This window comes from Loxodonta africana, chromosome 27 (genome assembly GCF_030014295.1).
Source record: "Loxodonta africana isolate mLoxAfr1 chromosome 27, mLoxAfr1.hap2, whole genome shotgun sequence".
Classification (NCBI taxonomy): domain Eukaryota; kingdom Metazoa; phylum Chordata; class Mammalia; order Proboscidea; family Elephantidae; genus Loxodonta; species Loxodonta africana.
Genome location: NC_087368.1, coordinates 31,524,689 through 31,543,965, shown reverse-complemented (window position 1 = coordinate 31,543,965; position 19,277 = coordinate 31,524,689). Strand labels below are relative to the sequence as shown.

Genomic DNA, 19,277 nt, shown 5'->3' with positions numbered 1-19,277 from the left:
TCCTGATTCACCGAATCCATGAGCTATAATAAAATGCTTGTTGCCCAATCAACCAAGTTTTGGGGTAGTTTGTTGCCCAGCAATAGTAACTGAATACATCGTCTAAGAAAATCTGTCTTCCTTGTAGTCTTGAGCCTGACAAGCATGCCTAACTCTATTTCTGAGAGCCTATCCTAACTCACTGTTGGTTTCCATCAGTTCCTCAACCCCCTACCTCCTGCCATCACTGGGTGAACTTGAACTCTGGATAGAAATTGCTGGCACTTTTTACAGAGTTTCTAAAAACCTACAGTAAAACTATAAAGTATTAAGAGAATATAAGCAATATCAAATGAGGATGACACCAAAAAAAAAATAATAATAATAATAAAATAAAAATAAATGAAAAAATCAAAGGATTTCATTACATAAAAATAAAAGTGTTGACTATGATTTAAAAAAAAAATGCCATAAACCAAATCAAAAGACAAATGACCCAGGGGGGAAAATTTTTTTTTTTTTGCAATATTTGATAATGGATTTTTAACATAGAGCAAGTAAAATCCCATTAAAAAAAAAAATCCCATAAGAAAAAGATAAATCCCAATAAAATTAAAAAGGGCAAGAGATACAAATATGTAGTCCACAAAAGAAAAAATGCATCATCCTTTTCTATACATGAAAAGTCTAGTGGAAGCAAAACCAACTTCTTGCCTCTATTAAAGTCCACAGAGGAAAACACACAGTTTGAGCCCAATTTCTAGTCCCCCAAATAAATGAACTGTTGAGCATTTTCCGTAAGTTGCTTACTATGTAATGCAAGCAACCTTCTCCTTGATTTTTGCAATGCTGTTGTCTTAACTGGCCCAACCTTCCTGGAAATGATAACCCTGTAAAGAAAATTGCTGGTTTTCTGCCGTGAACGTGCCAATTGCAAATTCAGGAACCTTGGTAATTTCACAGCGTTTGGCTTTAATGACCTGTTGTGGCTTTATTTGGTGAGCAGGTCCTTGTGAACTTCTCATATATTTTGCAAGTAAACTTGTTTGCCTTCCTAAATGCTGTTATCTCTGAGTTTTTTTTTTTTTCAGCCTCTAACTTACTGACAAAGAAATGCAAAAAAAAAAAAAATTAAGATACAATTTTCAGCTATTAAATGGGTGTTATAGATTGAATTCTGTTCCCCAGAAATGTGTATCAACTTGGCTAGGCTATGATTTCCAGAATTGTATGGTTGTCCACCGTTTTGTGACCTGATGTGATCATCCTGTGTGTTGTAAATCTTAACCTCTACGATGTTAATAAGGCAGGATTAAAGGTGGTTATGTTAATAAGGCAGGACTCAATCTACAGGAGTAGGTTATATCTTGAGTCAATCTCTTTTGAGGCAAAAGAGAGAAGTGAGCAGAGAGGAGAGGGACCTCATGCCACCAAGAAAGAAGCTCCGGGAGCAGAGCACATCTTTTAGACCCAGTGTCCCTGAGCTGAGAAGCTCTTAGACCAGGGGAATATTGACGACAAGGCCCTTCCCCCAGAACCGATAGAGAAAACCCTTCCCTGGAGCTGGCACCCTAAATTTGGACTTCTAGCCTTTAAAACTGTGAGAAAATAAATTTCTGTTTGTTAAAGCCATCCACTTGTGGTATTTCTGTTATAGTAGCACTAGATGACTAAGACAATGGGCAAAGTTTATTTCAAGGTATTGCTCAATGCCAGCAAGAGGGAAATAAACTAGGCATTCATTCACACATAACTGGTAGGACAATTTGGACACATTTATGGAGAGCTTTTAAAATATATCCTTTAAATCCAGTAATTTTACTACTAGCAATTTAACCAGTGGATTAAAAATTAAAAAAAAAAAAACTCTAAAATGCCATCAACAGGCAAATGGTTAAATACATTTTCTGAGGCTATTTTTTTTTTTATTTAATGCTATGGGAATTGCTCTTGATTTACTGTAAAATGAAAAAAAAAGTGGACTCATACAGTATGATAGAAATTTTGACCAACGAATCTATACATGTGGCACTAGCAAAATGAGAGACAAAAGAAAGCAATTGAATTACCACTCCTTCCCTTTCTTTAAGGAGAAAAAAGGGAAATCATTCTATTGCACTACCATTTAATAACCAAAACCAAACCCGTTGCTGTCGAGTCGATTCCGACTCATAGTGACCCTATAAGACAGAGTAGAACTGCCCCATAGGGTTTCCAGGGAGCGGCTGGTGGATTCGAACTGCCGACATTTTGGTTAGCAGCCAAGCTCTTAACCACTGTGCCACCAGGGCTCCCCATTTAATAACAGAGAATGCTAAAACTTCCTAAGCTTAATTACTTTGGAAGTATGCATAACATTCTCTACTAAGGCCAGTTAAGGAGGGTGGGACTGCATATGGTGGTTAGGAATGAAGAAAAGCAAGAGGGAGAAAGGAAGAGAGATGACATTGTGAAGGGAGGTAGGAGAACGCACAGAGAGACCTAGAAATCTAGACAGAACAATCAGATGAAACTAACCTATGGGACACTGTTTCATATTCTCTCTCTCTCTCTGACACACACACACACACACACACACACACACACACACACACACACCCGCCCCCCCCCCAGTCTGTTACCCAAGAAGGCTCTGCCATAGACATCCACGAAGAAAGCAGCTCTCTGAACCGAGAACACAGACACACCTGCAGATACACGTACTGAATGAAGGAAACGGTGATCACGTCAAATCTAGGTGGAGACAGCAGATGCAGGCACACGCAGGCTGGAGTTTGCCGAGGACATCTGAGATGTCTTAGAAGTTGTCGTGGGTTGTTTGGGAGTGAAAACAACTCTGTTACAAATGGCTGACACCCTTCTTCAGAAATCACCAGGAAACCTGGACTTGATTGCACGTGTGTCCACCTCCAGGCGGCAGGGCAATCAGGCCCCAGTTACTGCATTATTTATTGGCGCTCCAATTTGAAAGAATGATACCAGTTTAAAAAAAACAAAATTAAAAGGTCAGGGTAGGGGAGTAAGCAAGGACTGGTGGAAAGAAAAGTGCAGGCTGTTATTTACAAAGGACATGCGCAAGTGCGGTCACGCACACACACAGGTGCAGACGTGTAACGTGATCAGAGAAGTAGTGCGCTGGCGAATTAAGCAAAAATCTTTAGCAAAGATCAAAACAGAGGTAGTTGCTTATGGCAGGGCCCAGGTACTGCACTGCTGAGCAAGCCACACGGGCTTCTGCTAGGACAGAGCGGCCCCCATGGAAAAATCTTTGAATTGCTGAGTCAAAGGAGGTCTGTCCTCTCTCAAAGTCTCGTCTTGGAGTACCCAGTTTGAGATCTTTTTACTGCATTAAACCCTCCAATGAGTCTGCTTTCGATCATAGGGAAATGCCCCATATTTGGAATTAGGAAAGTGTCATAAACACAGGAGAATTAGCACTTGATATCGGGTCGATAAGCAGGGCCCTGGATGGTGCAAGCGATCTGCACTCAGCTATTAACTGAAAGGTCGGCAGTTAGAACCCACCCAGTGGTGCTGCAGAAGAAAAGCCAGCAATCTGCTTCCCTAAAGATTCCCCAAAAAACCCATTGCCGTCGAGTTGATTCCAACTCATAGTGACCCTATAGGGCAGAGTAGAACTGCCCCATAGAGTTTCCAAGGAGCGCCTGGTGGATTCGAACTGGCGACCTTTTGGTTAGCAGCCGTAGCACTTAACCACTAGGCCACCAAGGTTCCCCCCTAAAGATTATACCCAAGGAGATCCTATGGAGCAGTTCTGCCCGTAACACACAGGGTCACCATGAATTGGCTTGGCAGCAAAGTTTTTTTTTTTTTTTAAATTGGGTAGATAAAGCAGGGTTCCTTGGCCTAGTTTGAGAGAAACAGATCAAGTTAACAGCTTAGCCATTCAGCTACCTGTGAAGTGAACCCAAGAAGCTATTCGGACACCTGTAAGCTCCCTGTCTGGTGTAGATTTCACGAACCTGGGGGCCTTTGATTCTTACAGCGTCTCCCGTTCAACAAGCCACAGCTCTGAGGTGGCTGAAAATACCATAGAAAGCAAGGTCAGAGGGCCTCATACCTGTATCTGTGAGATGGGTAAGGTCAGGATGCATGAATAAACATGTACCTTTCCCATTCCTGTTTCCTTCAATATCGAGAAGTGGCCTCAGCTTTGGTGCTGGGGCGTTGCAGGGACACTCACTACCTGAGACAGCTATAGAACCAAAAACCCATCACTGTCAGGGCAATTCCAACTCATAGTGACCCTATAGGACAGGGTAGAACTGTCCCGAAGGCTTTTCAAGGAGCTGTTGGTGGATTCAAACTGCTGACCTTTTGGTTAGCAGCCAAGGTCTTAACCACTGTACCACCAGGCCTCCATCTGAGACAGTGATAGGGCAGGATCATAAATGAGAAGGGGGTGTCAAGGAACCCCCAGTAAAGTTTACCACCTTTGTGGATATGAAAGATGGATACTGTACTCTCCTCCCCCACCCCCCTCCAGGAGATTGTCAGCCCCCATGTTTATGGTGGCCACTGCCGTGAGATGCCAAACATAACGGGCACAAAGACACACACCAGGAAGCCAGAGCATTGGGGAAAATCCTTGGAGAGATGATGAGTCAAGGGAGGGAGGTGGATTTGACGGCTTGCTGTTGCCGTATCGTCCTTGGCAAAGGTAAGATCGGGACTGGGTGGCTTTAGAAAGAAACAAATAGTAGTGTCTCCCCAGAATGTTTCTTATTGTATTTAATATGTTGGCAGGAGCAAGGAAGCAGTTGTTTTTGGGTGAACACGGCTTAAAGTAGTAACCGTGCCTTGCAGAGCACATTTGTAAGCTGGATCTAAAGCGGAACCAAGGAAAACCAGCACACCCTTGGCAGCCTGCCCTCCGCGGGGGCTTCCGCTGGCCTCTCTGAGGAACACAGACCATCTTTGTCAACAGAGCTTTGAACACCCACTCGGAGGGGGTGGTCAGAGAGCAGAAGGTGTAACTGGCCTGGTACACTCTGATTCCTTGGGAGAGGGATGGGTGGATCCTCTCCGGAGAGCCAGTTAGTCAGTTTTATTAAACAATTGTAAACCCAGTTGCTTAAAATATGTCAACTAAATATTCCCATGTGAAAGTGGTTTATAGAAAAAGTCAGGGTTGCTCCTAAAACAGGCCTGCATCAGGGGTCTCAGTAGGGTTGGATGGCCCAGTAAGACAGGTCAGCACAGGCCCCATGGTGCCTTCCCACCAATCTGCAGTGCACAATTTCACCTGACCCCCACCATGTCAGCGATGTGGTAAAACCCATGTGAAACTGTGCACCACAGGTTAGCAAGGAAATACGACGAAGCCCTCGCATGCCTTGCTCAGTGCAAGCCGGTGCATACAGTGCTCACTGGCTAACCCGTGCCTGGGCCTCAGCCCAATTGCTCAATAGAATCTCCCAGGAATTTTGAAAAAACACTGCTTTTAGGACCTGCTCTCTCACTGCCACCAGATGCTGTAGAGTTGACTCATGGCAACTCCACGTGTGTCCGAGTAAAACTGTGCTCCACAGAGTTTTCAGTGGCTGATTTTTCAGCGTTAGGTTGCCAGACCTTTCTTCCGAGGCACCTATGGGCGGACTCGAACTCCAACCTTTCTGTTGGCAACCAAGTGTGTTAACCATTAACCATTTGCACCATCCAGGGACTCCGGGACCCAGTCTACCCCAGTTAAATCAGAATCACTGAACGTGGTCGGGTCAGTGTTTAAAAAGCTTCCCGAGTGACTTTAATATGGACCCAAGGTGAGAAAGAGCGGTCTGGAGCAGTGCTTTTCACACTGAATGTGCTTACTAGTCTCTGGGGATCTTGTTAAAATTCAGTCTGATTGATTCAGGCAGGTCTGGGATGGGCCGGAGGTTCTCCTGTTCTAACAAGCCCAGGAGATGGTGATGCTGTTGGTCCACAGACCACACTACCCATTTCAAGGGTCTCTAATTATGGGGATGGGAACTGAGGATTCTCAATCAATAAAGTAAAAACAAAGCCAAGAAAAAAACTTCTGATCGTGTCAATCAAAGAAAAACTTTTCTTATGATGTCTGGGAGGCGGACTGAGTAAGCAGTCAGATCTGAGAAGTAGAAATCAGATGAAATTAAAGATAATTTTCCTTTCAGCTATATTTTTTATTAATTATACATTACTGGGAGAAGATCTTTGCAATCCACATAAGCCACCAAATATATAAAGAGCTTATGCAAATCTGTTCACAACGACAAGACAACTCCACAGGGACAGAGGATATGCACAGGCAAGACTGGTAAAGAACAACAAAAAATGGGATGACAACACGAAGTGATGCCAAACGTGCAGAAATGCTGATGGGAACACAGATTGGTTGAAACTCTTTGGAACGCAATTTAATAATATTTTAGTAAACTTGAAGAGGTGGGTATTCCACAACTTGCTAACATACACCCGTTAGAAAGTCTCACCCACGTGCATAAGCAGGCACACACGGGAATATTTATTGCATTGTTTCCTGTAGTAGCAAAAAGCCGCAAATAACCTAAATTCCATCAGCAGAGAAATGGATCACTAAACTGAGGTTTACTCATATAACGGCAAATTAGACAGCAGTTAAAAATAAACGCATTAGAGCTACTATCTGCAGTAAGGGAACCTGGCAGCGTAGTGGTTGCGAGCTCTCTATGGCTGCTAACCAAAAATTCGGCAGTTCGACTCTTACCAGGGGCTACTTGGAAACCCTATGGCGCAGTTCTACTCTGTCCTTTAGGGTCGCTATGAGTCGGAATTGACTCCATAGCAACGGGCTTGGTTTGGGGTTTAGCTGCAGTAAAAATATTTAAAATGTGATCTTCGTTACATCCTAGAAATGAGACTAAAAAGAGCAAAGGTGTAGAGTAAGGTCAAGTAAGATATTTGTGTGTATAATACACATGGACCCTGGTGGCACAGTGGTTAAGAGCTTCGCTGCTAACCAAAAGGTGGGCGGTTGGAATCCACCAGCCGCTCCTTGGAAATCCTATGGGGCAGTGTTACTCTGTCCTATAGGGTCACTAGGAGTTAGAGTTGACTTGATGGCAATGTGTTTTTTTTTTTTTTTGGTAATACATACAGATATCTATATGTCTGTCTATCTACCTACCCATCTACAGAATCTATTTTTTAAATAAATGAATCTATGGGATATGGAGATCTTTCTTGAACTGATCTCTACCCTAATAACAAAAACTTGAGTAAGAAATGTTTTTAAAGATGGAGGGAAGGGGGTAAGAGAGAGGGAATGCTGTCATTTAAAAAGCAGAAGATCTAAGTTCATCTCCTGAGGCCACCTGCATCAATTATCTCTTGCCACAATAATGGGGTATAACAATCATTAAACTTCAGTGGCGTAAACAATAGTGTTTACTGCTCATACACCTAGGTGGTCAGCTAGGTGGTTCCGCTGATCCTGAGCTTGCTCACAGGTCAGCTGGCTGTCAGCTGAGGTGTCTTAGGCTGGGTTCTGGAGAGAAGCAAAACCAGTGAAGCGTATAAATATATACAGAGAGAGAGAGAGAGAGAGAGATTTATATCAAGGAAACAGGTCACATGATTTAGAGGCTGGGATGTCCCAAGTCCGCAGATAAGGATAGAGGCTTCTCCTGATTCACCTAGCTGCAGGGGCTGGTGAACCCAAGATTGGCAGGTCAGAGAGCAGAGCTCTTGCTCACAGGCTGTGAAGATTACCCAATTCCAAAATCGGCAAGTCAGCTGCTACCTCATGTCCCAAAAACCAGAGGTCAGACGAACAAGAGGCAGCTGCAGGATCCAGAAAGGGCAAAAGCCAGAAGGTCTGCTTATATTCAGATACAGGCTACACACCCAAGCAAACTCCCTTTCAACTGATTGGCTGCTCACAGTAGATCCCATCTGGGGGTGATCACATATAAACACTGAGAATCTTGGCCAGCCAAGCTGACACACATGGGGCAACTGGGATGACTCAGCTCTGCTCCATGTGCCTCATCCTCCAGGAGGCTAGCCCAGCCAGGTTCTCCTGGCAACAGCAGAGGCACCTTGGACCTGGTACATCATCACTTCTGCCACACTGCACTGGCAAAAACAAGTCACAAAGCCAAGCCCAGATTCGAGGGGTGGGGAAAGAGGCTCCACACCTTCAGCAAGAGAAACTGTAAAGTCTCATGGCCAAGGACAAAGATTCAGCAAAGGGCGAGTAATTGGGGCCATGACTGAAATCCATATCACCATTTCATTGTCACCCATCTCATCAACAGGATTGCCAGACACATTATATTAGCACATTACATGCACTCTGTATCTGTTCAGTGATATCGGTGAATTACCTTTGCACCGTGCTGCCCTCAAGTGCCTATTTTGGGTATTGCAACAAACCATTTTCATCTCGCTGAGGCTGGGGGCTTTGACACTTTTGTGATGGCAGGATCAAGTGACAATTGGACCCTGAATGAGCCAATCCTGAAGAGTGGGGTGCAGGAGCCCCAGGCTTCACCCTGGCCACTTCTGGACTCTGACTGCCCTCACTAACACGCTCTTCTCTTGCTTCCATGACAACACCCAGCCTGGCTCGCCTCCTCCGTTTTCCGTTTTCTTTGTTGGTTTTTAGAGTCAGTCTTCCCCATCTTGGGTGTTCCTCTCTTCCACTCTGCCACGGGAACTGCCAGGACACTGACCTCGGCCAAACAACATCCAAGCTCTTCGCTCCTGTTACTGAGATGTAATTCACATACCCGGGTTCCCATCCGCCCACTTAAAATGTACCATGCAATGGGGTTAGTATACTCAGGGTTGTGTTACCCTCACCCCATTAATTTTAGAACATTTCAGTCACTCCATAAAGAAACCCTGTTTCCACTAGCAGTCACTCCCCATTTCCCCCCAATATTCCCAATCCCTAGTGTCATGAATTGTGTCCCCCCAAAATATGTCAACTTGGTTAGGCCATGATTACCAATATTGTGTTATAAATCATAATTACCAATACTGTGTTATAAATCATAATCTCTGCCTGTGGTTAAAGAGGATTAGGGTGCGATGTAACACCCTTGCTCAGGTCACATCCCTGATCCAATGTAAAGGGAGTTTCCCTGGAGTGTGGCCTGCACCACCTTTTGTCTTACAAGAGATAAAAGGGAAGCAAGCAGAGACTTGGGGACCTCATACAACCAAGACAGCGGAGCCGGGAGCAGAGTGTGTCCTTTGGACCTGGAATTCCTGCGTGGAGAAGCTCCTGGCCCAGGGGATGATTGATGACAAGGACCTTCCTCCAGAGCCGACGGAGAAAGCCTTTCCCCAGAGCTGACGCCCTGAATTTAGACTTCTAGCCTACTAGGCTGTGAGAGAACAAATTTCTCTTTGTTGAAGCCATCCACTTGTGGTATTTCTGTTAAAGCAGCAGTAGATACCAAGACAGAATAGGCAACCACTAACATACTTCCATCTCATTTCATATAAATGGAATCACACAATAATGGGTTCTTTTGTGATTGGCTACTTTCACTTATCATCATGTATCAGTACTTCATTTCTTTTTATTGCCAAATAATATTCCATTGTATGATTTACCCATTTTATTTATCTGTCCATCAGTTGATGAATATTTGGGTGGTTTCCACTTTCTTTGTGAATAAAGCTGCTGTACACATTCACGTACTCATTTATGAACACAGGTTTTCACTTCTCTTGGGTACACACCTAGGAGTGCGACTGTTGGATCATATGGTAACGCTGTAGGTCCCTGGGTACAGCAAACAGTTTGCAGTGGACTACTAACCTAAAGGTTGGAAGTTTAAACCCACCCAGCAGAGCACAAAAGAGAGCCCTTGCGATCTGCCTCCATAAAGATTATAGCCAAGAAAGCCCTACAGAGCCATTCTTCTCTATAACACATGGGGTCGCCATGAGTCAGAATCAACTTGGTGGCAACAGGTTTTATGGTAACTCTTTAACTTTTTGGAAACTTCTAGAGTGTTTTCCAAAGTGGCTGCACCATTTCACATTCCCACTAGCAGGGGGTGAAGGCTTCTGCACATCCTCACTATCACTTACTACCTCTCTTCCTACAGCCATCTGGCTAGGGGTGCTTCACTCACTTTTTAAAATAACCTCTGTGGTAAAAATTTATATAATATAGAATTTCCCACTTTAACCATCTTTAAGTATACAATTCAGTGACATCAATTACCATACTGTGCAATCATTACCACTACTAATTTCCAAAAGTTTTCATCATCCCAAAGAGAAAGACAGAGCCCCTTAGACAATAGCTTCCTAACCCCTCCTCCCAGACCTCTAACCACTAATAAACTTGTCTCTTTGCATTTGCCTATTCCAGATATTTCATAAAAGTGGGATCAGACAATATCTGTCCTTTGGTGTCTGACATATTTCACTCAGCATAATGTTCTCAAGGCTTATCCATGTGGTAGCACGTACCAGGACTTCAGTTCTCTTCATGGCAGAGTAATACTCCCGTGTGCGTATAGACTGCATTTTGTTTATCCATTCATCTGTGGGTGGACATTTGGGTTGTTTCTACCTTGTCTACTGTGAACAGTGCTGCCATGAACATCGGTGTACAAGTATGAGAGTCTCTGCTTTGAATTCTTTTGTGTATATGCTGAGGAATGGACTTGCTGGGTCCGGTAGTAACTCTATGTCCAACTTTTTGAGAAACTGCCAAACTTTTCCAGCGCAACGGCACCATTTTACATTCCCGCCAGCAATGGATGAGGGCTCCAATTTCTCCACGTCCTCACCAACACTTGTGACTTTTCATTTTTCTGATAATAGCCATCCTAGTGGGTGTGACGCGGTGTCTTACTGTGGCTTTGGTTTGCATTTCTCTAACGGCTGATGATGTTGACCCCCTTTACCTGTGCTTCTTGGCCATTGTAGATCTTCTCTGGAGAAACGCCTGTTCAGATCCTTTGCCCCTTTTGACAGTTTGGGTTGTCTTCTGGTTGTGGTCATTCACTTTCGATCTGTAGTCCAGAACGTTTTCCTGCCTCCTGGCCATCTCCCTATGGAAGGCTCCAAGCAATTCAAACCAAATATGTATGTCTTTTTCTCACCTGGTTTTTCTCATCTTTAAGTTCCTGAATATGGTCAGGGGAGTCCTGGTGGTGCAGCGGTTAAGAGCTTGGCTGCTAACCGAAAGGTTGGCGGTTCAAAGCCACCAGCCACTGCAGGAGAGAGATGTGGCAGTCTGCTTCCGTGAAGATTTACAGTCTTGGGGACCCTAAGGGGTAGTTCTACTCTGCCCTACAGGGTTGCTATGAGTTGGAATCGACTCAGTGGCAGTGGGTTTCTTTTTTAAACATGGTCAGGGCCTATGAAAACTGGATTCTCATTTCTTAAGGAACCTAACAAGGTAAATATTTATTGTCAAGGAAACTGAGACCCAGAGAGGTTAAGTAACTTGCCCAAGGTCACACAGGTCCAGAATTTAAATCCTCATCTGACTCCAGAGCCCCGAAGCTAGGGGTGGACTAGTTGTAAGGGGTCAGAAGCTTTTATAACTTGGGAGTAAGAGAACTTTTTTTAAGAAAAATAATAGAAATTTATGAAAACAAAGTTAGGTACAGGATTTAGGAAAGGTCTATGCAAGTGAGGGTCTTGAAGCTTAAATTTCATTAGCTTCAGGATAAAACGGCCTCATTAGTCTATGTCCAAAAAAAAAAAAAAGAGACCCAAACCCGTTGCTGTTGAGCTAATTCCAACTCATAGAAACCCCACAGGACAGAGTAGAACCGCCCCATAGGGTTTTCAAGGCACAGCTCGTAGATTCAAACTGCTGATCTTCTGGTTAGCAGCCTGAGCTCTTCACCACTGCTGTACCACCAGGGGGCCAAAAAAGGGATACCAAAACGGACACTAGTATGACGGAGTAACCAATTGACAAATTCCCTTAAACCTGTTATTTCTACAAGTCCTATTTCTTGTTTTATATCCTCAAACATCTTTTTAACAATGTAACAGTCAGGGTAAGCTATAACAGCTGCTGTAATAAATAACCCCCAAGTCTCTGTGGCTTAACAGTGTTTCTTGTTTATCCGTGCCACAGCCCAGTGCAGGCTGAAGGTTTTTCCCGCCATATAGGAATCCAGGCTGAGAGGCTCCATCATCTTCAACACACGGCTTCTTGTGTGTCCTGGAAATTGATGTCCAATCAGTTCCCAGAACAGAGAATGGAGAATCCTGCAGAACATCTAGGGAGCCAGGCCCGGAAGTGGCATACATCCTTTATCTTTATATACCATTACTGGAACTCAATCACAAGTTGCCAACTAACTGCTGGGAAATAGTTTGTGTGCTCAGAAAAAAAAAGGAACCCTGGCGGCACAGTGGTTAAGCGTTCAGACGCTAACCAAAAGGTCTGCAGTTCAAATCCACTAGCTGCTTCTTGGAAACCCTATGGGGCAGTTCTACTCTGTCCTGTAAGTTCAGCTATGAGTTGGAATTGGCAATGGGTTTTTTTTAAACCCAGAAGATAATCTAGTGAACGCACGGCACTGTCTCTGCCACTAGCTAGTGATGTGATCATGTGATTTTCTCCTTCGATATGGTGAAAAGATTTCCTGCTCTTTAATGATCTTTACAGTCACACCGTGAGCTAGGCTGTGCAGACACTATCCCTATTCACTAACAAGGGAAATGGAGTTCAAAAGGAATGTAACTGACTTGACTAGAATCACACAAATACTAAATGATGAAGCAGGAGCTTGCATCCAAGTCTTCCCATAGTACACCTCTCTCATCCAAATCAAAGTTACTTGTGACGGTCAATGTATGTATCACCTAGGCTAGGCTATGATTCTCAGTGGTTTGGCAGGCACTACGTAATCACCTCTCATCTTTTGACTTGATGTGAGCAGCCAATCAGTTGGAAGAGGAGCTTCCTTGGCGGTGTGGCTTTCATTCATGATGTAAACCGACGTTCTGGCAAAGCTCTCTCTCGCCCCTGACCTCTGGTTCTTGGGAAGTAAGCCAGCAGAGGCCTCCAGTCTCCTGGCCTGCAGGTTTCAGGTTTGTCAGCCCCCGCAACCACCTGAACCATCAACCTGTTGTCTGACCCATGGATTTGGCACCTGCCAGCCCCCACAATTGCGTGACCCATTTTCTTGAATCTCTCTATATATCTTTAGATGCTTCGCTATTTTTGCTCCTCTAGAGAACCCAGACTAAGAAAGGCACTTGCCTTGTTTCCATAACTTGAATCAATGACTTCAGTAAATTAACAGAATCGTATGCTTATAGACTCTTCATGCAAGTTTTTTTCCTAAAAAATAAAAAATAAAGAGCTCACTACCAACTTAGTTTACAGACCATCATAAAAAGTTATAGGCCATGTGATAATTTAATGAAAGTATTATAAAAAATAACATAAATCAAATGCCAACAATTAATTATGGAAAAATTACCTTTAGTTTTTCAAAAATTGCTTCTCCCTCGTCTCTTCTGAATACCTCTCAGAAGCATGTTGAATCTTCTGTCTTCTTACTGCTTCTCAAAAATTTCCTTTGCTACTTTCTGTTAATTTTCTCAGGTCTATTTTCCAGTTTGCTAATTCTATCTTCAGCTCTGTCAAACTTTTCTAATCTGTTCATCTGTCCAATGAGTTTGTTACTCTATTCATATTTAGACATTTTAAATGGTTCATTTTCAAATCTTCCTAGCCCCTTTTCATAGTATTTTGTTCTTACATTTTTGTAGTTCTTTTATGTCTTCAAGAAATGACTTTCTGAAGCATCTATCAGACTGCTCAATTAATTAGCTGAATTTTTGGGGGTCTAATTCTGTTTTTAGACATCTGTTAACTTTTACTCATGATCAATGACTTTGTATTTATAATTTTCTAATTTTAAATGCATATTTCGTGGGGCTTTATTTATGGGAAGCCCTGCAGCCTGGATGGAGAGTGGATTTCTCTAGTTGTTTTGTGTTTGCTTCTGTTAGGCAGCTAGGGGTATAACTAGACTATTTTTTTGTTCCCATTTTTATGCCAACTTTTTGTGATTTCCTGGATATAAAAATTCAGACCCAGAACCTGGTCGTGACCTATGATTACAAACTTTTAGCAGAGACATTTTCTCTACCTGGAGTCCAGCTTCCTTGTTTGTGGCTGTATGTGGATATTTAAAGCGATTTATTTTTCTGACATGATAGCCTTTGGAGGAGCCCTGGTGGAGTGGCTAAGAGCTTGGTTAATAACCCAAAGGTCGGCAGTTTGAATCCACCAGCCACTCCTCAGAAACCCTATGCGTTAGTTCTGCTGTGACCCATAGGGTCACTGTGAGTCAGAATCGACTCAATGGCATGAGTTTTATACCCCCTGGAAGGCTCCAGTTTCAGCATAAGCTTTACAACCCAAGTCCTTAGATGATGGAGAACAACCCCACTCCCTCCTTTGGTGGCTACAGAGCTGCTTCATGGCCTTACGACTGGGCTGTCCATCCCATCTTGTTTTCAGGCTCCTGGAGATTTCCCTCACATTTTGGTGGGATCAGCTCTGCATACAGAACATTGGTCATACTTTCCTAGCTTTTCCAGGTGTTTCAGGTGAGGGAGTCCACTGTACAGTTAGAACTGGAAGTACCCCATCCTACAATCACAATTATGAAAAAAATCATTAAGCAATGGAAGTGAACACAGACAAATTTAAGCATATGTGTTGAGGACTGGGAGTAGGGACGATATCTTCCTTTAAAAACAAAATTACCTTAAGTATGGTTAATGTAACTACTACCACCACTCACTGTCACTGAGTCAATTCTGACTCATAGCGACCCTACGGAACAGAGTAGAACGGCCCCACAGGGTTTCCAGAGAGCTGCTGGTGGCTTCAAACTGCTGACCTTTTGGTTAACAGCCTGAGCTCCTAACCACTGTGCCACCAGGGCTCCACGTTAATGCAATACAATTCAGAAAAAAGACCCAACCAAGATAAAACTATGAACTAAATTGATATTTCAAAGAGAGGACCCACAGCACAAGTTTGGGGGTTAAATGTTTATTAAACCAAGCTTTTAAATGTATACATCCACCCAGTCTGTAAACAAATATACTACACACCTAAGTAAAAGACTAGTGGATCAGAACTCATGGAAAGACTAAAATTCCCTCTGCACCCTGGTACCTCACCCAACAGCCTCTTTGGGCCGATGCCATGGGACATATTAAAGTCAAAAGTCCAACGAAAAAACCCAAAGGAGCTTATTCTGACTCCACCTCCTAGGATGGACTTCAAGACAGGTATCTGTTCCATATTACAGTAGGCTGGGTTATAGCAAGGCCACAGTGTAGCTTTTACATTCACAGACTGGCTGAAATAGTACAAATTATGCTTCGAATCTTCAAATGCCTTCCTCCCTATTACCATAATTAGTAAGCAATGTGAATTAAAATAAACAACAGATTACTGGTGGTTATAAAAATAGATAACTCATCGCGTAATAAATATCTACAGTCAGCAGAGCACACACTTATAAAATTGGCCTTTTACCGTCATGTGCAGAACAGAATATATCCGAGAGGGACTGTCGACAGACTTCAAGGGTAAGACAGCACGTGCAAAGAAAAAACACTCACGTATAAAACCCAGAGAAGGAAGTTGAGTGCAGATGAGCTTATATAAAACACACAAAACCGTGATTCCTCACATCCGATTACCCTTCTTAACAGACACCACCGTTAGCTTATAGCCCTTTACGTATCTTAAAAAGCAACACTTTGTGTTACCTATATACAAACTTTAAAAAAGGTTTACCGCCAGACAAGCAAAAATTGATTAACAGTGACATTAAAATGGCTGAAATTCGTAGTGTTTTTGTGCGCTTTCATATCCTTCTGAGTAAACGAGAGTATGCGGCTTAAAATACCCCCAAAACATTTTGCATAGAGTTTTTAAAATTCCAGCCCCTCCCCCCCAAAAATCTATTCCACAATCATTTCAGGTACAGAAATTAAAAAAACAAAAATAATCCCAAACAAGAAAAACGTCACAATCTCACAAAATGACTTAAAACCCATGGACATATAATTCACATGTTCATATATGACATTCGTATGTTCAACACATTGAGTGCTCTGTAAGGTAACTGTATAATGCTATCCTAAAACCAATCCTATTTAAGAAGGTGCACAATTCCCATTCTAACTGTAGAATTAAAAGCACTTATGCCACCCACTGTGAGTTTCAGTGAGGCTGACACCCACCTGGTTGGACCTGATGGAGTCACCCTGAAGCTTCACCTAGGACATGTGGCCAACCTGTACTCTAAAGGTCCAGAACTCAGAGCCTCACAGGAAGGCAGGACACACGTGAGCTGTCCCAAAGTCACCTTCAGCCAGACCAGTGTTCCCAAACTGTGGTCCCCAGAACACGTTTCCTTCCTGCAAAACTCACCATGGTCTAATACATTCGGGACCTTCTGGGTTAGATGGAATCAGGCAGACTCCACCGAGACACTATGTGTTCTACACCTTCAAGAGGGGTTCGAAGATGCAGGTGTTCGCAAACTCACCTTCCCAGGAAACACCTGCTGGATTCCAGGACACCTGTTCTCTATGGAACCTGCTTTGAGAAATGCCAATCTAGGGTAAGTAGTGGTCCTCAAATTTTAGTGACCAAGCAGAATCACCTGGCAGCCTTGGTAAAGCAGATACACTGACACCTCACTTCAGGTATGGGTTGGGACCTGGGAGCCTGCCTTTCTAACAGACGCCAAGGGAAGCTGCTGCTGCGGCTGAATCGTAGACCTCGCTTTCAGCAGTCACGTGCAGACATGCACACCAACCTGAGCTGCAGGGAGCTTTCCTCTGGCCACAGAAAAGGCTGCCCGTGGTGTGGCGTGGGCCACGGTGATTTAACTGGAGGTGAGATCAGGCCGGTGACATCTTAGAAAGGCCCCGGCGCCTTGGTGGGATGGAGGAGCACCGGGCCTGGCCCCTGGCTCTGCCCCTCCTCACCAGGTCACCAGGCATCTCAACTCCGTCTTAAAAGAGGAATAGCAGCAGCCCCCTCTCTGGGGATTTTTGAGGCTTAAAAGAGACATCCAACAAGAAAAAGCACTGCCTAACAAAAAGCACTGTGCAAGTGTCTGCTGCCATCTGGAAGAATGTGTCAGTCACAGCGGGAAAGTCCCAGATAAGCCTTCTGTCTTCTGCCACTGCTAAGTCTTGATGAAAACACACTGGTAACTAACAAAGAGAAAGAGACTGAAAATGCAGAAAACTGCACAGCAGAAAATATCTAAGTGGATTATCTTAAAATATTTAATCGTTTAAAAAAAAAAAGATCAACCCATAATCAAAACAGTTAATTATGCTGGCCTGGGGACAGTGTTTAAATATGTCAGCATGCTGACCTTTGAACACGCTTTCTCCTCCACCCCATTGGGTTAATGCCAGTTAAATTTTAAAGAAAGGGGGGAAAAAAATTCACCCCCCCAAACACATTAAAAACAAAAAAATCTGCTGCTGTGGAGTCGATTCCAACTCATAGCAACCCTATAGGACAGAGTAGAGCTGCCCCATAGGGTTTCCAAGGAGCGCCTGGTGGATCTTAACTGTTGACCTTTTGGTTAGCTGCCGTAGCACTTAATCACTATGCCTCCAGGGTTTCCAAACACGTATTAGATGTAGAAAATTTAGCTGAGATCTTCCAATCTTATAGGCTACCACGTTGCAAAACTTTCAGAAGAAATTTTTTAAAAAGGTCTTTAATTTGGTTCAGAGAGACACCCGCAGAATGAGATATGAGTGCACCCTCGCACGTACACATATGCATGTTTAGTTACTGCGTAGTATAACTTAGCCAATGAGCTGCCTCTCACAATTCAAAAATGAACCTGTAAAAATTCATACACATCCATTGTGGGACGACAGTCAAGCAAACATCTTTCTGCCAAGTCCTGGTTTCCATCTGAACCCAAAGGACTGCCTGGAAAGGCAGACCTTCTGCCAATACGTTGCATAATTCGCTCTATGTGTGCTCTGGGTGGCACTGGAGGCAAGACAACATATCTTTAACAGGTTTTCCTTCGTAGCAGATCTGATACACTGCAGTAAACAGCGGAAACCTAGATGGGGAGACATGAGACAAAGACAAGGTCAGACATCTGGTTTACCTCCTGGAACAAATGAGTTCTTCTACAAGACTGCAGATGAGTGCTACGTGGGAAAACAAAGGGACTGTCTCTCACTCCTTTATTATTTACTCTGCAAAGAGCCTCTGCACCATTGCTGTAAGATCTAGATCCAATCTAGACCACGCTCTGCCTGATCTAAGATTGGAGTGTAAGCTCTCCAAACAAGTCACATGGTAACGATTACAGGGCAACCGGTGGCCATTTACAGACACAGCTGGGGCGCAGGCTCCTGGTCAAGCCTAGGACGAGTCCCCATTTCTGTCGCTATTTTAAAAGATGGGAGGATACATTTTAAATGCAGGGAGGTATTGCTCTCCCTTGTCCAAAGGATCAGTCCCAAGGGGATGGCGAGGCAGCCCATCTACGTCACTGTAAGTAATTCAGGCCTGGCACACTGCTGCGGGAACAACGGGGGGACTGGCAGTTAGCAGCACCGATCTCATGCGGGAAGCTGGGAGTGTTTTGCTTTTTCTTCCAAGGTATGAACAGAGATATAAGCGAAAGTTTGAAACAGCTGAGGGTGCAAAGGTGTGGGTTGATGAGCCACTGCAAGAAAAGACAACATCCCAGGCCATGGCTGGCTCAGCAACGTTTTTGTTTTTTAACGGCAGAAATCACCAGGGAAATAACTAAGTTAATTTCAATCAGGCTTTCAAACATACACACGCACACACATCCCCAAAGTGAGCTTGACAGAATCAATAGTCTTTAAAGGCCTTTCTGAAAATCAGCTGGTAGAATCCTACAAAAGAACAATTTAAGGAGACCAAACAGTTCTGATGGATCCTGTATCTTTAAGAGATTCTGTCACTGTGGGTCCAGCACCCGTCTCGTCTGTCGGTGTGTTGTGCTGTGGTGGCTTGCGTGTTGCTGTGATGCTGGAAGCTATGTTACTAGTATTTCAAATACCAGCACAGTCACACCCATGGTGGACAGGTTTCAGTGGAGCGTCCAGGCTAAGACTAGGAAGAAAAGCCTGGTGATCTACGTCTAAAAATTAGCCAGTGAAAACCTTATAGATCTTAACAGAGCATTGTCTGCCTTGCTGCTTTGAAAATGGCTTCAGAAGGGATCAACTGCCAGAGGAAAAAAGGTTTTTTTTTTTTTTAAACCAAGCATCTATTT

General features: G+C 43.6%; 1 protein-coding gene across 2 annotated transcripts in view; it reads right to left on the bottom strand.

The window, feature by feature from the left end:
* Positions 1 to 2,679: 2,679 nt before the first annotated feature.
* Positions 2,680 to 19,277, bottom strand: part of GPD1L (glycerol-3-phosphate dehydrogenase 1 like) — a 70,475-nt gene continuing 53,877 nt past the window's right edge. Inside the window, exon 8 of one of the 2 annotated variants that reach the window (XM_023554882.2) lies at positions 2,680 to 18,083. In XM_023554882.2, coding sequence (XP_023410650.1) covers positions 17,987 to 18,083 — 97 coding nt within the window. In that variant the 3' untranslated portion in view covers positions 2,680 to 17,986. The remainder of the gene's footprint in view (positions 18,084 to 19,277) is intronic. The other variant, XM_010595590.3, reaches the window with a different exon arrangement.